The following is a 17,064-nucleotide window of genomic DNA, read 5'->3' on the forward strand; positions in this document are numbered from 1 at the left end:
GTCGTGATCTCGTCCAAGTTCCTGCACTCGATCGTTGTCTCCGGTGATAGCGCTCTTACCTTCGACTCGTAGCCTACGACTTTCTCGACGAGGGACTTAAAAGCTGAGCTCTTGACCGCGGGATCCTTCTTCAGCTCAAAAAGCATCGCTCCGGTTTGGGTGCGCCTGGTTTTAACCACGTTCTCGCCAAGCTCCTTGAGTTCCGGATCGGTTCGTACTTTCCGGAGGAGGTCTGCGTACGAAACACCTTCCTTCACCTCGACCACCAAAGCCTCGCCTTTGTTACGCTCCCTGCGAAACTTGGGTTTTTGGGTGTCCTCGTTCTGCTTCCCTTTTTTCTTCCGCTTCTTCTTCTTGACCTTCTCCCATTCCTTCTCCTTCCCTGGGGTTGGTTCTGGTTCCTTCGCCGGGTCCGGACTGTCTCCATTCCCCTGCTTCTGCTTCTTTGCGTCCTCCTCCTCTCCAGGCGTTTCCCTGTCCCTTTTAGAGCTTGGGCCGGGCGGCGTTTTCGGTTCTTTCTCCCGTAGCGCTTCCTCCTCCAGTTTTGCATTCAGCGTTTCTTCGGCTCTTTCAGCTCTGAGCTTCAGTGAATTCCGCGTCACCACCAGCGAGTTGTTTTCGCGCTCTGCGGCATTCATGGCTGCCTTGACTCCATTCACCATCTGCTTGATTCTGGGTGGACGTTGTTTTTGTCCTTGATGAAATCAAAGAGTTCGTTGACCCTCCTCCTGACCTCCTGTAACGCGGTCCTTCCAAGCAGGACTCCGTCCTGAGGGGTACTGCCGGCGAAGTTCAACAAGGATGACTTGGGAGTCTCCTCTCCAATTACTCCTATCTGCTGACTCGAAGCAGCCGCCTGGTTCAACACTGGGGATCTCAACACCTTCCCGCTTCCACGGAACGCGCTCGCCACTCCGCCTGCTGTGTCGCCGCCGTTTGACTCGCCTCCTGCCATTTCGACGTTTGCGTCCTCTTCTACCTCCGTGTTTTCCGATGCTTGGGGCGCATCGGGACCCTTTTGTTGGTTTGTTTCACTTGTCTTCATTTTGAATCCCACGAGTCGCTAGGGAAATACGGTCCGCTGCGCCAGTGCCCTGCCGTGACGCAGTAAGGGCAAATTACGTGTGGGGTTCGCCCCTGTGCCCCACAGGCTCCGTTATCGACTGGGAATTTGTTGAACCCCCCCAGCCATGCATCCCTCGACACGGGTCGCATCACATCTTGGATTCGGGGTTTGGTGAGGTTTTGGGCTAAAACCAAGCTTCCCTGCACCGTGCGGTACACGCGGTACACTTGCACCTCGGGTTTGCTTTGCGCCTGCTTTGTTCGGTTTACACCCGTACCCGACTCACACGAACCGAGGGTATTTTGGTTCATCGTACCAGTGCACCACGACACTCTCGGTTTGCCGCGTCGGTTTTGTGTCTGGCACTCACCCATGGCATGAACCCGGTGTATTAGCCAAGGTGCTTCACTCGTTACGAGCCGAGGTACGTGCCGTGGTATGCGCTGGCGGTACAAAACGGGTTCAATACCACGACACGTACCACGGCACGCTGGGTTCATGCCATGGGTGAGTGCCAGACACAAAACCGATGGGGCGAGCCGAGAGTGTCGTGGTGCGCTGGTACGATGTACCAAGATACCAATACAAAAATGGGTTCAGGCACGTACCGAAGCTAGAAAACCAAACCCGCGGTGTGCGTTGGCACTGGCGCATGGGAAGCTTGGCTAAAACACTTATAGCGGCGTTCGATCGCTTGACAGAGGTGTTTACGGACCCATGTGGTTTTTTCGAAGAAATTAAACAGTGCCCTTGTTCAATTCCGCCACGTCCTAGACATCCTCCCGCTGCTGGTCCGGGGGCGATGCAATGAATGTATGCAATCGCCGACAGCTATCCGCCTACTGCAACCCGCCCGGTAGCTGGCAGCTAAGCTCCGCAGGGACCCTCACCTGTCCCCACGGTTCACGGGTGTGTGTATGTGTGTGTGTATGTATGTATGTATGTGACCAACAAAATAGCTCATGTTTCTCGGCACTGGCTTAACCGATTTGACCCAAACCTGTTGCATTCGACTTGGTTTAGGGTCCCATAGATCGAGTTTTATACAGATTGAAGTTTCGATAAGTAGTTCAAAAGTTATGTATAAAAATGTGTTTTCACTTATTTCCGGAACTCACTTAAATGTATGTAAACTATGTCCGGATCCACCATCCGACCCATCGTTGGTTAGGTTATCAAAAGACCTTTCCAACGAGTCCAAAACATTGACGATCTGGCAACCCTGCCTCGAGATATGGTCATTTAAGGAATATTTATATACTTTTTTATTCTGGATCTAAAAAATAGATGAAATTTGTGTACAGCCATTGCTGCTAATGAGTGAGGAAGGCCCCAACCACATAGGTGGATTAAGTTAGTTTTTTTTTTAATTTTGACGTTTAGACCACTTTTCAAAAAAACAGTTTTAGTCAATGATTTTTGTATTTTTTAGGAGAGACATACCACCCTGCATTTTTCGTGAGTCTTTTTGTCACATTTTAGGCTATTTTCACAAAAAATTTGAACGATAAAAAATCGTGACATCACCTTAAAATTTAACTTTTAAACTTTAAAATTGAACATTCTCATAAAATTAGCTTGTATTTTTCTTTCAGTGTATTTTTCAGCACCATTTTTGATACGATGCAACGGCTTCGAGATACAGTAATTTTTAAATTACAAAATACAAAAATATTCAAATAACTTACGCCCTTCTCACATGTCATTTTTGAGTAAAATAGGCTCCATATAGACAAAAATGTCTTATATAAGTCTAGGATAACATGTCTAAAAAGTTTCATTGAAATCGGAGAGGGTCGGGTACAAAAGTCCCTGAAAAAAATCTCAATTTGAGCTGGAATTGCTCCTAAATAAAAATGTAAAGTTGGCGCAACGATCTTATGTATTGTGAAAACATTTCCTGGATTTTTTATTACGTCTAATAAGCTAATGATTGTGAGTGTGTCCCGTGAACACGTGGTTTATGGATGACCCCTACAAGATATTGAACCATCCTGATCTCTAGCACTTAGGGGAAATATACCCATTTTAATCACTCTAAGCTGTTCGACCAATTCTCATCACTTATGCCATTTTCCGCTATAAAATCAACATTTTCAAATGCAACAACAATGGAGAGCTGCTTGCTCACTTTTATTTGAGCTATTTATTACTTTGGAACAGTCAAAAACACTTTATGAAAGCTTCAATTCATGATCAAAGTGCTGATAGGCCGATAATAGAAATAGGCTGAGAAAGGGCATAGTTCCCCTATTTGTTTTTTTTAGTCTATTAAGACCGTTGCAAATCTTTTTTCATGTTTATGTACCTCGACTCTGACCAAAGTCGAGGGGGGGGATATAGAAGAGTTGGAAAATGGAAATTATGAGCCATGGTTTTAACATTTCACCGAACGAAATGTTTTGAAATGCATTATACACCTGTCCAGTTGTTTTGCAATCCAAATTTCCATAGTTTCTAAGTATTGACGATTTTTTTATTTCTTTGCAATAAAAAATGTTTTTGCTGTTTGTAGATTGCAATAAAAAAAAACTTTATAGTTTTAAATGAACACAAACATGCTAAAAATGATTAACATTGCTGAAAAATGCGTTTTACATTGTTTTCAATAGATATAAAAAAAGTTTAAAGCAAATTCACCTCCTGATTTTTCGGACCAGTTTTGCAAGGGGGCGACATAAACTTTGAAAAAAAATTGCAGCAGCCTTAACATATTGAAATTCACACATAAAAAATATATTGAGATTTTCGAAAAGTATTTTTTCCTGAAAATTCCTAATCACTTTGCCGAAGACCCTAAATCGATCAAAAAATAGGTCTTAAGTTTTTAATACACACATGCCCATTTTGTATGAATTTGATGAACAAACTAATGTTGCAAAATGGCTGATTTTACATGGGAGCAATTCTCTGAGATTTCGGTCATTCGATTTTTTTTGTATTTTTTAATCTGGCTGAAACTTTTTTGGTGCCTTCAGTATGCCCAAAGAAGCCATTTTGCATCATTAGTTTGTCCATATAATTTTCCATACAAATTTGGAAGCTGTCCATACAAAAATGATATGTGATAATTCAAAAATCTGTATCTTTTGAAGGAATTTTTTGATCGATTTGGTGTCTTCGGCAAAGTTGTAGGTATGAATATGGACTACACTGAAAAAAATGATACACGGTAAAAAAAATTTGGTGATTTTTAATTTAACTTTTTGTCACTAAAACTTGATTTGCCAAAAAACACTATTTTTATTTTTTTTTATTTTTTGATATGTTTTAGAAGACATAAAATGCCAATTTTTCAGAAATTTCCAGAATGGGCAAAAAATCTTTGAACGAGTTATGATTATTTGAATCAATACTGATTTTTTCAAAAAATCGAATATTGGTCGCAAAAATTTTTCAACTTCATTTTTCGATGCAAAATCAAATTTGCAATCAAAAAGTACTTTTGTGAATTTTTGATAAAGTGCACCGTTTTCAAGTTACAGTCGACTCTCTGGTTGTCAATATCCAAGGGACCGTCGAGGAAGAGAATCATCAGTTTACAGAACGATGCAAAATGAAGACTCGATTGAAAATATTTTTTTCTTGATAGCCAGCTATGGGAGAGAATCATGGCAACGTCCATCAAACAAAAACAAACTAATCTCAAACACCCTTCAAAGCTTCGTTTCGCCAAGAAAAATGTCTATGCAAGCCATGAGAAAGTGAAATCGTTGACAACCGGAAGAGATTTTCAAAGCAAACAAAATCCAAGGGACCGTCGTGGAAGAGATCCTTCAAGCAAGGGAAAATATCGAGGAATGAAGATAATTGATGTATGCAGATTGAAGGGACTGAAGAATTCATCGATAGATGGAGCATAATTGATATCGAGAAGATCGACAGGCAGAGAGTCGACTGTATAACCCTTTTTAGGTAACTTTTTTGAAAATAGTCGCAGTTTTTAATTTTTTTAAATTAGTGCACATGTTTGCCCACCTTAAAAAAAATATTTCTAAGTCTTACCCAAGCTACCCACCATATTCTAATGTCGATATCTCAGCAACTATAAATCCGATTTACAATGTTGAAATATGAAACATTCGTAAAATTTTCCGATCTTTTAGAATATAATATTTTCAAAAAATTTAAATCATGACTAACATTTAAAATGGGCGTAATATTGAATGTTTGGCCCGTTTGAAATGTTAGTCCTGAATTTAAATTTTTGAAAATATTTTTTTCGAAAATATCACAAAATTTCACGAATGTTTCATGGGTTGTTTGGGTGAGACTTGAAAAACATCAATTTTCCTGTTTTTTAACCTTTGCATGGCAATATCTCAGCAACTATGGGTCGTATCAACAAAATTTAACAAAGCAAAATATAGAGAATTTTCTCAGCTTTTCGAAATTATTTTTTTCAAAGGTGGACAAACATGGGCACTAGTTTAAAAAATGAAAAACTGCGACTATTTTCAAAAAAGTTACCTGAAAATGGTTATAACTTGAAAACGGTGCACTTTATCAAAAATTCACTAATGTACTTTTTGATTGCAAATTCAATTTTACATCGAAAAATGAAGTTGAAACATTTTTGCGACCAATATTCGATTTTTTGAAAAAATCTGTATTGATTCAAAAAATCATAACTCGTTCAAAGATGTTTTGCCCATTCTGGAAATTTCTGAAAAGTTTGCATTTTATGTCATCTAAAACATATCAAAAAATTAAAAAAAAATTAAAAATAGTATTTTTTTGCAAATCCAGTTTTAGTGACAAAAAGTCGCAATTCGCAATTCGCAATTTTCAGTGTAAGAACGGGCCTTGACCGATCTTATGCACTTGGTTCCCGACAGTGAAGGAAATATACTATGTAAAGAATCAATAGTAAAAGAAAGATAGTAATTTATGAAGTAGATAAAGAAATTAACAATAGTTAATAAATTGAGGTAACGAACAAGCTTAGATTGTATTGAGGGCAATTTACAGGGAAGATGAGAAGTTATTCAAATAGATAAATAAAGAAAAGGCACATGATAAACAAAATTGACATCGCTGCCAAATTAAGGGAAAGCAGACAGTTTGTTACAGCAGCATCAATTGGTAAAATAGAGTGGAAAAGCGTTGAGAAATAAGAGAATCAAATGAGTAAAATCGAAATCAAATGGAGGATAGTAAACAGAAGCCGCGTTAGAAAATCAGTGAAACAAAATAAACAAAAGATAGGTGGTAGCTGAGAATGAAGATAAGAGAAACCCCGTTGTGCGATGTTTCAGGTACATCCACAGCAGTTGACTCAACATACTGCGAATCAAAACAATACCGTCTACAATCACAAATTACTTCCCTTTCCCACATTGACGCGCCCCTTTCTTCTAGCCGTCTCTACTCTGACCCTCGCTGGTCAAAGGTTTACGAGTCGTTTCCACAGGCCACCAGCTAGGTTACACCTTGTCATCATGATGACTAAACCAAGCCAACGTGGAGGTAAGAAAATAGGACACTTGCAAGGAACCAGAGCCATGCTGTTTTGTCCAAACAGCACTACGGATGTAGTTGGGCTCCTTCCGGGATGTTCCTCGCCTGGGTGTTGTCAACCGACGAGTATCATCAGTATCATACACCCTTGGCCTGCAAGTTTTAGTGACAAAAAGTCAAATAAATAATCTCCAAATTTGTTTTACCGTGTATCATTTTTTTCAGTGTAGTCCATATCCATACCTACAACTTTGCCGAAGACTTGGTGTCGATCAAAAAATTCCTTCAAAAGATACAGATTTTTGAATTTTCACATATCATTTTTGATGGACAGCTGCCAAATTTGGATGGAAAATTACATGGACAAACTAATGATGCAAAATGGCTTCTTTGGGCATACCGAAGGCACCAAAAAAGTTTCAGTTGGATTAAAAAATACAAAAATTAAAATTAAAGAAAAAAGACCGATTCCGTAGAGAACTGCTCATGGACAAATACAAAATTATAAATTTCGAAAAAATTGCAAAATTGTTTTTTTTTGTGATTGAGCCCTGTGATTGAAAATGAAGTATAGACCTTATTATTTCATTTTCAACATTGCCGATTGGACCGATAATTACAGAAATGTGTAAAATGAAAATAAAAAAATAACAAAAAAAATAAATTTTGTAAGATGCACTCTTAAAATGTCAATCATAATTGACAAACAATTCCATTAAAAAAACATTTTATTAATCTTTAAACTTTCTAAAAGTTCTACAAATCTGGTATGTTATGGGAAACATCAGAACATGTAAATTTTTGAGCAATACTGATAGATGATTGAATTTGTTTATGTCAAGATTTTTTAAAATAACAGTTTTTTTAAATAACTTGATTTTGTTTATTCTGATAAACAAACAACACAAACATAATTATCAATACAAACCCAGACATGCTCTTTCCAAAATAGCAAACAAATTGTTTGCGTGCATAATACTAAAGTTGGTTCTTACCTTGTCCTGCATACATACTAAACATAACAGGGAAAACCAAACAATCGCAAGGTCAAAAAGAAATCATTGTTCTAGACCACTAGAACAAACCTTACTGCAAATCAAAACCACCAGACTACCAACAAGAAAAACCAACATCAACAGATGAAAAAACTAATTAGTCGCGCGGTTCTATGCTACAATTTTCACACAAATGTGTACCTTTGAAATCATAACAACGCGGCCAGCAAACGCTGAGGACCGTTTTGCGTGATCTGTGGCACGTAACATTAGTGCGCTTAAATGCCACCCCAGCGGCTTAACTCTAAACCCAACAATTTTCTGCAGCAGATCTGCAAAAGTCGCACAATTACCTGGGTGGTGAGGGTGGAGTTTTCACGCTGGGGCGGCATGATTAATGCATCTCACGCGCCCACCCACAACTTAGGCCGCACTGCCAATAATGCAAACATGCGTTATGTGTGGCGGTACGTTTTGCTGATTCCACCAGTGCAGCAGTCGTAGAAAGAAACATGCACATTTGGTTAAATTGAGAGTCAGTTTGAGAAAGATTGGCATAGGTGGAACGATTGCGTAAGAGTGGTTCGTTTAAGGGGTTGAAAGAAAGTTTAATTTCAATTCTAGCAGATTCTTGAAGATTTTAAGCCGTGTGAAATATCTGTTTCACCAAGATCGTTCAGATATTAGAACGTCCGACTCATAATTAAGCTGTGTTCTCATCCTTGGTCACTTGAGACCCCTTGACAAAATTATTAAAACAATAGACCAGAAGATTCAGCGCGACTTAAGGTCACTGAAGCTACCTTCCCCCCTAATTGAAGGTGGCACCAAACTGCGCCGTAACGCGTCTTAAATTAATCTTTAAAGCGCAACAAAAGCATCATCGTTACAGTAAACGAGCTCAGTTTCAATTAGCATAATTAGTGCGTAAATAAAAGCGTAAACAACAAATTGGATTGGCGCCATCTTGTGCCACCGAGAGACCCCCTGTTGGCTGAGAAGAACCACCAAGATTCGGTGGACGGAAATTGGATCGGAGGTCTCTCGGCTGCAGAACTGACCTTTAGCAGGTCGGGCCTTCTAAATTGTTGCTGAAAGCGATCAGAGGTTTGGGAAATTGTGATGATCGCGATGGATTTTGGATCGTTCGTTGATCTCGGGTGATCTTCTTCAAATGTTTAGCCTCTTGGACGCTTTTGAAGGTACAGCGATTTAAGAAGTATGAAAATGGCTTGGTGCACTCGGGCGTCCAGGGTCAGAAACGTGATCAATTTTTAAGGTGAGTGCCTTGAACCTGGTGAAGTAATTTTGATTGAATGATCTCTGATGGCTAGCATTAGCTGGGAGCACCAAGATTACGGAACCACAAACTTTTCTAGTTGCATGGATTGAAGTGTGTTCATCGGAATTTAGTTTAATTTACAATAATTTTTATTTCTCGAAATATTAAACCAATAATACTCAGAGTGGTTTCAATACAATCTTTAAAAAAATCACATGTTGTTAAAATACTACGACACATCTAATAGCAGACCTGCCAACGGTGCTTCTACATTGTAACAGCCCACTAACAAAATTGTTACTATCGCCAGCGGGAATTCGCTCGACCCGCATGTGTCGACTCGACCTGCACCCAAGTTGCACCCAGTTTCCAAAAAAGGAAAGGAGGAAAAATCACCCCTGAAAGCCATTATCGAGAGCATTATTGGCAGCCAACACGCTTCACGCCGGCAAACTACAGGTTGTTGATAGCATCAATCTACGGGCTGCCCCCATAAATCGTTACCTAATGAGCGGTCCCTGATTCTGGACTCGAAAACCTCGCGGAAAATTCAGGAAGCATTCCAAATCTGCTCCAAATCACTACTCTCGCTGGCTCAAATCAGGAAAGTTTTCGCCGATCAGCCATCAATCAGCCCCGAGAGTCAGGTTGCACATTAGCGTATGAACCGAGAGTGAGTGAACGAAAAAAGCCTATCATTAGCTGCCATTCATTGCAAAGTTTAGTTGTTTTAAGCAGCGAGCGAGCGATATACTTAACTTGGTGCTTAGTGCTTAGATTGTTGTTGGTTGCGGTGCGCCACGTGTGTGTGAACCGTGGTTCGCGGTTGCCAAAATGATTTACGCTTGCACTCGAGCAGCACCACTCGAAGATCACTTCATCTCGATCAACCTTGTTTGCAGTGTGGCAGGTGTGAGGCTTTGCCAATCACATTAATTTGCATGGGAGAGTAGATTTGGATTTAAATTTGATAAAAAGTCTCTTTGATTGAAAATATACAATCCATATTGGCAGTTAATATTTAATATTTAATTAAAAAGGATATTAAAAAAAATATTTCATTATTAATTTTATTGAATAAACTCCTAGTTTTACATACCGGATGCGGAAAATATTGTTAATGTTTTGAAGATGAATAAAATTTTACCATAATTCAGAGGTTCTATTAACAATAATGCATTTTATTACCGAATTCCTGAAAGTTTTAACTGAATTCTATGATTTGCAGTAAAATTTTACCAAATTCATTTAAACATCTAATCATTACAAATGTTGAATTTAATTTTATCCTTTTTATCAACAAGTCAATGAAAATACAAGTGATGTCAACTGATAACAAATGAGAACTTCCTTTTTCTGAGTTGTTTTTTTTACAGAGTGAAAGAAGGATATTGTTAATATTCTGAGTTTTCTGGTGTTATTTTCCAACAATTTAAAAAAACATGCTTTTTATGACATTATAAAGTGCCGAAAATCATCATCATCATTTCAGTGCAGGTAAAGTTCAACTTTTCAGCATTTTAATCGATTTATACGTTTTTTTGTCATCTGAGACTTTCGTTTCACTGAAAAATCTTAGTTTTTTTTAATTAAAAAAAAATGCGTGCTGCTAGCTGCAGAGCTCGTTTTTCCCAGCATCTCGTCTACGCAATCAATGATTTCAACATTTTAATTTAAGGAAAAGATTTGTTCAGCTGAATTATAATTTTCCATTTGATTTTTTTTATTTGTTACAAGAGCCTGTTACTTAAAAAAACTTAATTATTTTACAAAAAAAAATATTTTAAATACTTTATTAATAAATTTTATACAACTTTTGCACTGATAATTTCAAATTTACTTTGTAAAAAAATCTCCTCAAACTTCAGAAATCAATTTGATCATTTATCCCAAAATTCAATATTTTTGCGGTCGCTATTTTTGATACATTAAAAAAATATATAGTTATACATTAAAAAAATACACAGTAATCAAAATTTTCAATTGACCTCCAAAACTTGAAAAAAGCTAATAATAATAAATAGTAATTTCTGAAAAAAACAGGACAAATTTTCCTCCATTTTCTTAATAAATATTGGAAAGTAATTGGATACAGGCTTGCCCCATCAACATAAGGAAGGAAAAAGTAAGCAGACGTGCATCCGCTCTAACTCCTCTTTTAGAAGAACTTCTTTGGCATTTGGCGTAGATGATTCCTAGCATGTTGTGCCAGTGTTAAGAGTACACTCATTAGGCTAATCTTTAAGGCTCCCGAAGACCCTGAGAGGCTATATTATAAACCAAGTGAGATATATGGTAAGAACCGTAAAGTGCACTCAAAGAGCTTTTAAGACGTTCTTCTTGGGAGCTTATGAGAACAGTCACATGAGAATAAACCTGAAGTAGGGTTTTCCAATGAACCAATGTTTTCTACACATTCTTTTTCTTTTTTTTCAATTTGCAGTTTCTCAGCAAATATTCATCCAATTTTAACGTTGAAATAAATATAGCTACAGTGGTTTTTTCCGATCTCTTGAAAAATTCCATGATTTTTTATTTCACTTTCTATTATCAAAAGTTGAATACCTTAAAAACGTTTTAAATATATGGTATTTTTAAGAATACTTAAAAAGGCATCTTAAGCGCTAGAGTTTATGATGATGCAAAATCTGGTACCGAAGAAATGCTTTCAGGTAACATTTTCAAGTTATAGACATTTTTAGGAAAAGTTTTTCGAGAATTTTTTTTTTAAATTATTTTAATTGTTTGGATTTTTTTTTACAATTTCCGTTTTTTGATGAGATACCGATTATTTTAAATTTTGTGTTTAATGAGTTTTTCCCAGAGTCTACACAGTAATTGTTTGTATAAATTTGGGAGGTGCAAAATGATGATGTAATAAAAACTCAATTAAGACTAGCAAAAGGGGCAATACAAGGAAATATTGGTAAATTTCTTCAGACATTATAGATGTAATTTTACCATTATTTTTTTATTGCGTATTCATCTCACGATATCTTGGAAGCAAAGATTTTGAATGTTAAAAAAATAGATTTTTTATGCTTGTTCAATAAGGCAATTTCAAAATTTAAGAATCAAGAACAACCTTTGAATAGGCCAGAATAACTTATTTTGATCTACTGAAATGCTGGACTTAATTTTTGATATACAAGATTGCTTTATTGAAATAAGAAAAAATAATCAAAACAGTTTCATTTTTCCGAAATATTGTGAATGAGGACTTGGAAGACACTGGGAAAAATACATTTTTCACAAAAAAAAAATTTAATTGGCTGTTTCTCAGATAAAAAAAAACAGTGCTGAAGTAACAAAATCAAATATATAGAAAATTGGAAAATATTCCTTTATGAAGTATTTTTTAATTCCGAAATAATGTAACATTCAAAAATATATAAAATTAATGTAATTTAAAAACAATGCAATTTATAAAAAAAAACTTTTCGATAAAGTTGACAATTATTTTTTATATAAAAAAATACCATCCAAAACTCTAGCCCAAAGATGTTCTTTGGATAAATGTAAAAAAAAACATAATCATAATTTATTCAACATCACCAAAACTGTAGATGGCGAAAACACTATTTAATTAGTGTGGTATCGAAGTGAGACACCCGTCAGCACAAGCTATGCGAAACTCGCAGCAGCAGGTGTCTGATTTATTTGTTTTCAGGTTTTGTTCCCACTGGGCACTTTGGCACACGTCTCAGCCAAAAGATTCAAGCATAAGTAGCACTTCTGCGTACTTGTGGACGATTAAACCACCTTAAACAATTTGTTGAGTTCGAATTTGGCAATCAACTGACAAAGGGGCTTGAAATTTTAATTTCCAAGACCTCCCCATCAAGATCAAACATTTACATCTGAGACCATTTCCAAACTACCTACTAACCACTTGTATTGTATTGTTTTCATCTTTTCAGATACTTCTTCTCAAACGTCCTCCAGTTCCAGATCCACCGAGCCATGTGCACGGCCTCGCGCCAGTACGACCCTCAAGACCCCAGCAAACCGCTGCACAAGTGCGACATCTTTCGGCAACCGGCCGCCGGCAACATTCTCAAGTGAGTATGACGAACGATTCTCAATTGTCACAATGCTTAAAATAAGTTTTTGTTATATATTTTGTTTTTAAAAGACATAACGTCTTATGAATTTTCTAAAAATAAAAGATATGGTAGGAATTTGTTCATTTCAGATTTTATTTTTAAAATTAATAAAAACACAAAAAGTCAAAAGAATTAGTGAATAAACTTTAAGGAAGAAGTACAAAGTCTAAACAAAACATCTGAGAAAGAAGTGACATGAATGCATCATATTCAAATCAAACCAAACGAGAAAATTGCCAGTACCGATGTGGTGCAATTCACACTGCATACAAATCGTGTGACGACGTCGCCGAAATGCATCAGAGGGGAAAATATGACGCGTTGAGGGGATTGCAACAGAATATTTGCTGCAGCAATAGTAGCAGCGGGAACAAAATATGACTGACTGGCCGCTATTGATCGTGCAAAGTGGCTTGAACGCGAAAGATTGTACTTTAAAAATGTGCCCACCAAGTGGTTCTCACCGGGAATACACGTTTTGTATTGGCAATCGGTATGGTTGGGACACTTGAGATGATCAAAATCAACACAAATTTAAAGTTGGAGATTCAAAAATCGCTTTACTTATTGAATTAAAAACATGATGTGACAGATTTTGCCAAGTCTTGATCATCCCTAGCTCCCATGCACTAAGGTGCATTTCTTTGCCAGTTCATCGCGATGTGACATCGTCCCCGGTAACTTGACTTTAACGCGAGGGAACACTGCCCCAACTCCCCCCTGTGCGGTTCAGCTGAGTACTCGATGCAACTCATGTGGAGGAGCTGTTGCACCAAAATTACGCAACCTGAACTGCACTGGACTGTACCGAGCCAGTTGCCCCCACAAAAATGATGTCCACGCAAACTCTTCAATTGACTCTCCGGACTGGGACTGGTGATCGCTGGGATTGCACTTGCACGCTAATGTCCACTCTTGGCTTGACAAACGGTCATTTCATAATTTGACTGCTGCATTTCGCGTGGTTGACTGGCATGATTGATAGGCTGTGACTCAAGGGTGGAATTGAAAGAGAGTTTGGAAAAGTCTAGAAAAATCTGGAGCTGTCTGACTATATTTTCATTGAAGTTTTAATTAGATAAAGCAAGAGTTTAACAAACCTTTTATTTTTTTGAAAATAGAAAAAAAAACAGATATGAAGTCCAGCTAGCAAAATTCGCAGCTTGAAAAATGATATTTTTGCAAAGTTTGCACTGTTTGGTTCAAACCTTATCTCAAATATCTGACCCTGTTGATAACAATGCATTGTCTGATCACCAAATCGTTACCGTCATACTATCTTGACGCACGTCTGAACAAAATTTTATTTAATGATGAAGCAATGATTGTGTGAAATCCATTTAATTCAATATTTGATGTATTTAAACTTCAATTTAAATTTATTTAATATGTCCAAGTGAAGATTGCTGTGACTTAATCTTAAATACCATAAATACAATCTATTAAACAAATTGAAGTAAATGCTTTCAGAATATAATATAAACTTTGTGGTTTGGTTGAGCGTTTTAGCAGAATGCATTACTGTGAATACTCGTCTCTTTGTATTCACAATAATATAAACTGTTTCTAAAATGAACTAGAAGATATATATAGCAATTCTCAGAAATTTCGGCAATCCAATATATAAATACAATCCAATATATAAAGAATAACCAAGCCATGATTTTTTGAAGTATTGATATCATTCAAAAAAATCTGAAAAGGTCAACTTTTTTATTTCATTTCAATGCAATCAATAACATTCTAGTAAAATTTTGAAAGAGGAACATTTTTAAGAAATTGCCATATGCAAGCTTAAAAATATTCCTTACATTCTAATTCAGCATGGCCATAAAAATATAAACAAAATATAAACAAAAAACAGGAAAATTAACATTTTCTCAATATTGCCTACAGTCATGCCTCGGTTTAGCACCGCATATGGAGGATGCAAAACCGAGGCGTGCATAACTGAAGCACAGAGCTTATGGGTTTTGGCTATAGGGGAGTCATTGGCTATAATCGTATTAAAAATCATGCAAACATCAAAAAATTATAGTGTTTTGAAATGGGGATGTTTCATCACAGTAATGTTTCGAAACATTTACAAAGATTATATTAAGTGACACAGCATTGGAAATGCTAAGTTAGGGTGGATATAGAGTTTTGATTTAGTGTTTGTGGTTACTTGGGTATAACACAAAATTTTGAAATTACAAAAAAATCAAAATACTCAAAATTTCACTTTTTCACAATAAGGTTATCAAATGATCGGGATATTTCCATGCATTTCGAAATTTCAAACAACTTTTTTTGAAAATACTCAAAAATTACATAAAACTACGTATTTTCAAAAAAAATACTCAAAATTTCAGTTTTCCACAATATAGGCATCAAATGATCGGATTTTTTTCAAACATTTTCAGTGTAATAAATGTTGAGTATTTGTTTTAGAAAATACGTAGTTTTGTGCTTTTTTTAGTATATTCAAAACATTGCAAGGCTTCCGAAATGTAAATGATCGTTTCATAGCCATATTGTAAAAAACTGAAATTTTGGGTATTTCTTTTCAAAAATAAGTAGTTTTGTAAAAAAATTGAGAATTTGAATATAACGTTTAACATTCGAAATGTATAAAAAAAAATCCAGTCGATTGATACGAAAAAAATACGTTTGATACCCACATTTTAAAAACTGAAATTTTGAGTATTTTTTCCATAATACGTAGTTTTGTGAAAATTTGAAGTATTTCCAAAAAAATGTTACATTCGAATTGTATGAAAAAATCCCGATCATTTAAACCCATATTGCAATAACAATAATTTTAAATATTTTTCGAGAAACAGTGCATTTTCAAAATACAGGAAAAATGCGTATTTTTGTGAAACACTTTTATGTAATTAGCAGCTGACATAATCCCGATTCCAAAACACTATAATTGTTTGATGTTTGCATGATTTTTCATACGATTTCAGCCAATGTCTCCTATATAGCCAAAATCCCATAAGCTCTGTGCTTCAGTTAAGCACTGGGCCGTGCTTAACCGAGGCAACTGAACGAATCAAAACCGGGGCAGTGCAAAACCGAGGCATGACTGTAATTTGCTGTCGTTTTTGAAAACCAATATCCAGGGAAATAATGGTCCAATTTTGAATAATCTTTTCATTAAAAATTGATTCAATATTTTATAATCAAGAATACCCTTTTTAAATTGACTTAAAAGCTTATTTTGTTATTTTCAAATGTTACGCCAGATTTTTAAATTTCGAAAAAAAAGTTTATTGATTGTATAACACTGAGAAAATCTTTTCATCATTTTTTTATCTTTTCATGGTCATAAAATGCCACGTGGCAGTGCGTGGCCGAATGGTTACGCTGTCCGCTTTGTAAGCGGATGGTTCTGGGTTCGATTCCCATCTGCTGCAACCTTCCATCGGATGAGGAAGTAAAATGTCGGTCCCGGCCTTGATTGTTAGGCCGTTAAGTCATTCCAGGTGTAGGAGTTGTCTCCATGCCATAAGTACAAACAACACACCAAACCAAGCCTACTCCGGTGGAATCGCTGGCGGCGGTTGGACTCGCAATCCAAAGGTCGTCAGTTCAAACACTGGGGTGGAAGGTTCCTTGGAGTAAAAAGAGGTTTGGGTGCTCTCCCCATTCAAGCCTTCGGACTCCTAGGTTCGAGCAGAAACTTGCAATAGAGACCACAAAATACCCGGGGGTCGTTAATGTGGATGGTTTGATTTTTTTTTTTTTTGATTTTTGGTCATAAAATATCTGAGCAACCAAAAGCCGTATCAACAATGTTCAAAAAAGCAAAATGTAGGAAATTATCTCCGACTTTCTTGTAAAATGGGCAAACATTAGCAAATTAAAAATAAATACTGCAACTTCATCCGAAAAAGTTACCTTAAAATGGCTATAATTTGCATATTTTTTAATAAATCAATATTTCTCGAAAAAATCACAAGGCAGCTGCAAATACGTTTCAAACATTATGCTTAACTTTTATCAAAATTTTATAAAAACATTTATTGATAATTAGTTAAAGCAGGATTGCACTGCAACTTCTTCAAAAACATATTTGCAACTGCCTTGCCTGAATAATATGTTTAAAAAAAGTTTAAAATTTTTAATATGGTTGGCATTCCTTGATCTTCCTTGAAACTAACAGTT

At 36.5% G+C, this 17,064-nt stretch overlaps 1 protein-coding gene across 1 annotated transcript in view; it reads left to right on the forward strand.

Annotated features, from left to right (window-relative positions):
* Nucleotides 1-17,064, forward strand: part of LOC120426646 (angiotensin-converting enzyme) — a 244,131-nt gene that overhangs the window by 226,278 nt on the left and 789 nt on the right. The window contains exon 8 of the mRNA XM_052708788.1: nt 12,724-12,864. Coding sequence (XP_052564748.1) covers nt 12,724-12,864 — 141 coding nt within the window. The remainder of the gene's footprint in view (nt 1-12,723; nt 12,865-17,064) is intronic.

This window comes from Culex pipiens, chromosome 2 (assembly GCF_016801865.2).
Source record: "Culex pipiens pallens isolate TS chromosome 2, TS_CPP_V2, whole genome shotgun sequence".
In the NCBI taxonomy this organism is placed as follows: Eukaryota; Metazoa; Arthropoda; class Insecta; order Diptera; family Culicidae; genus Culex; species Culex pipiens.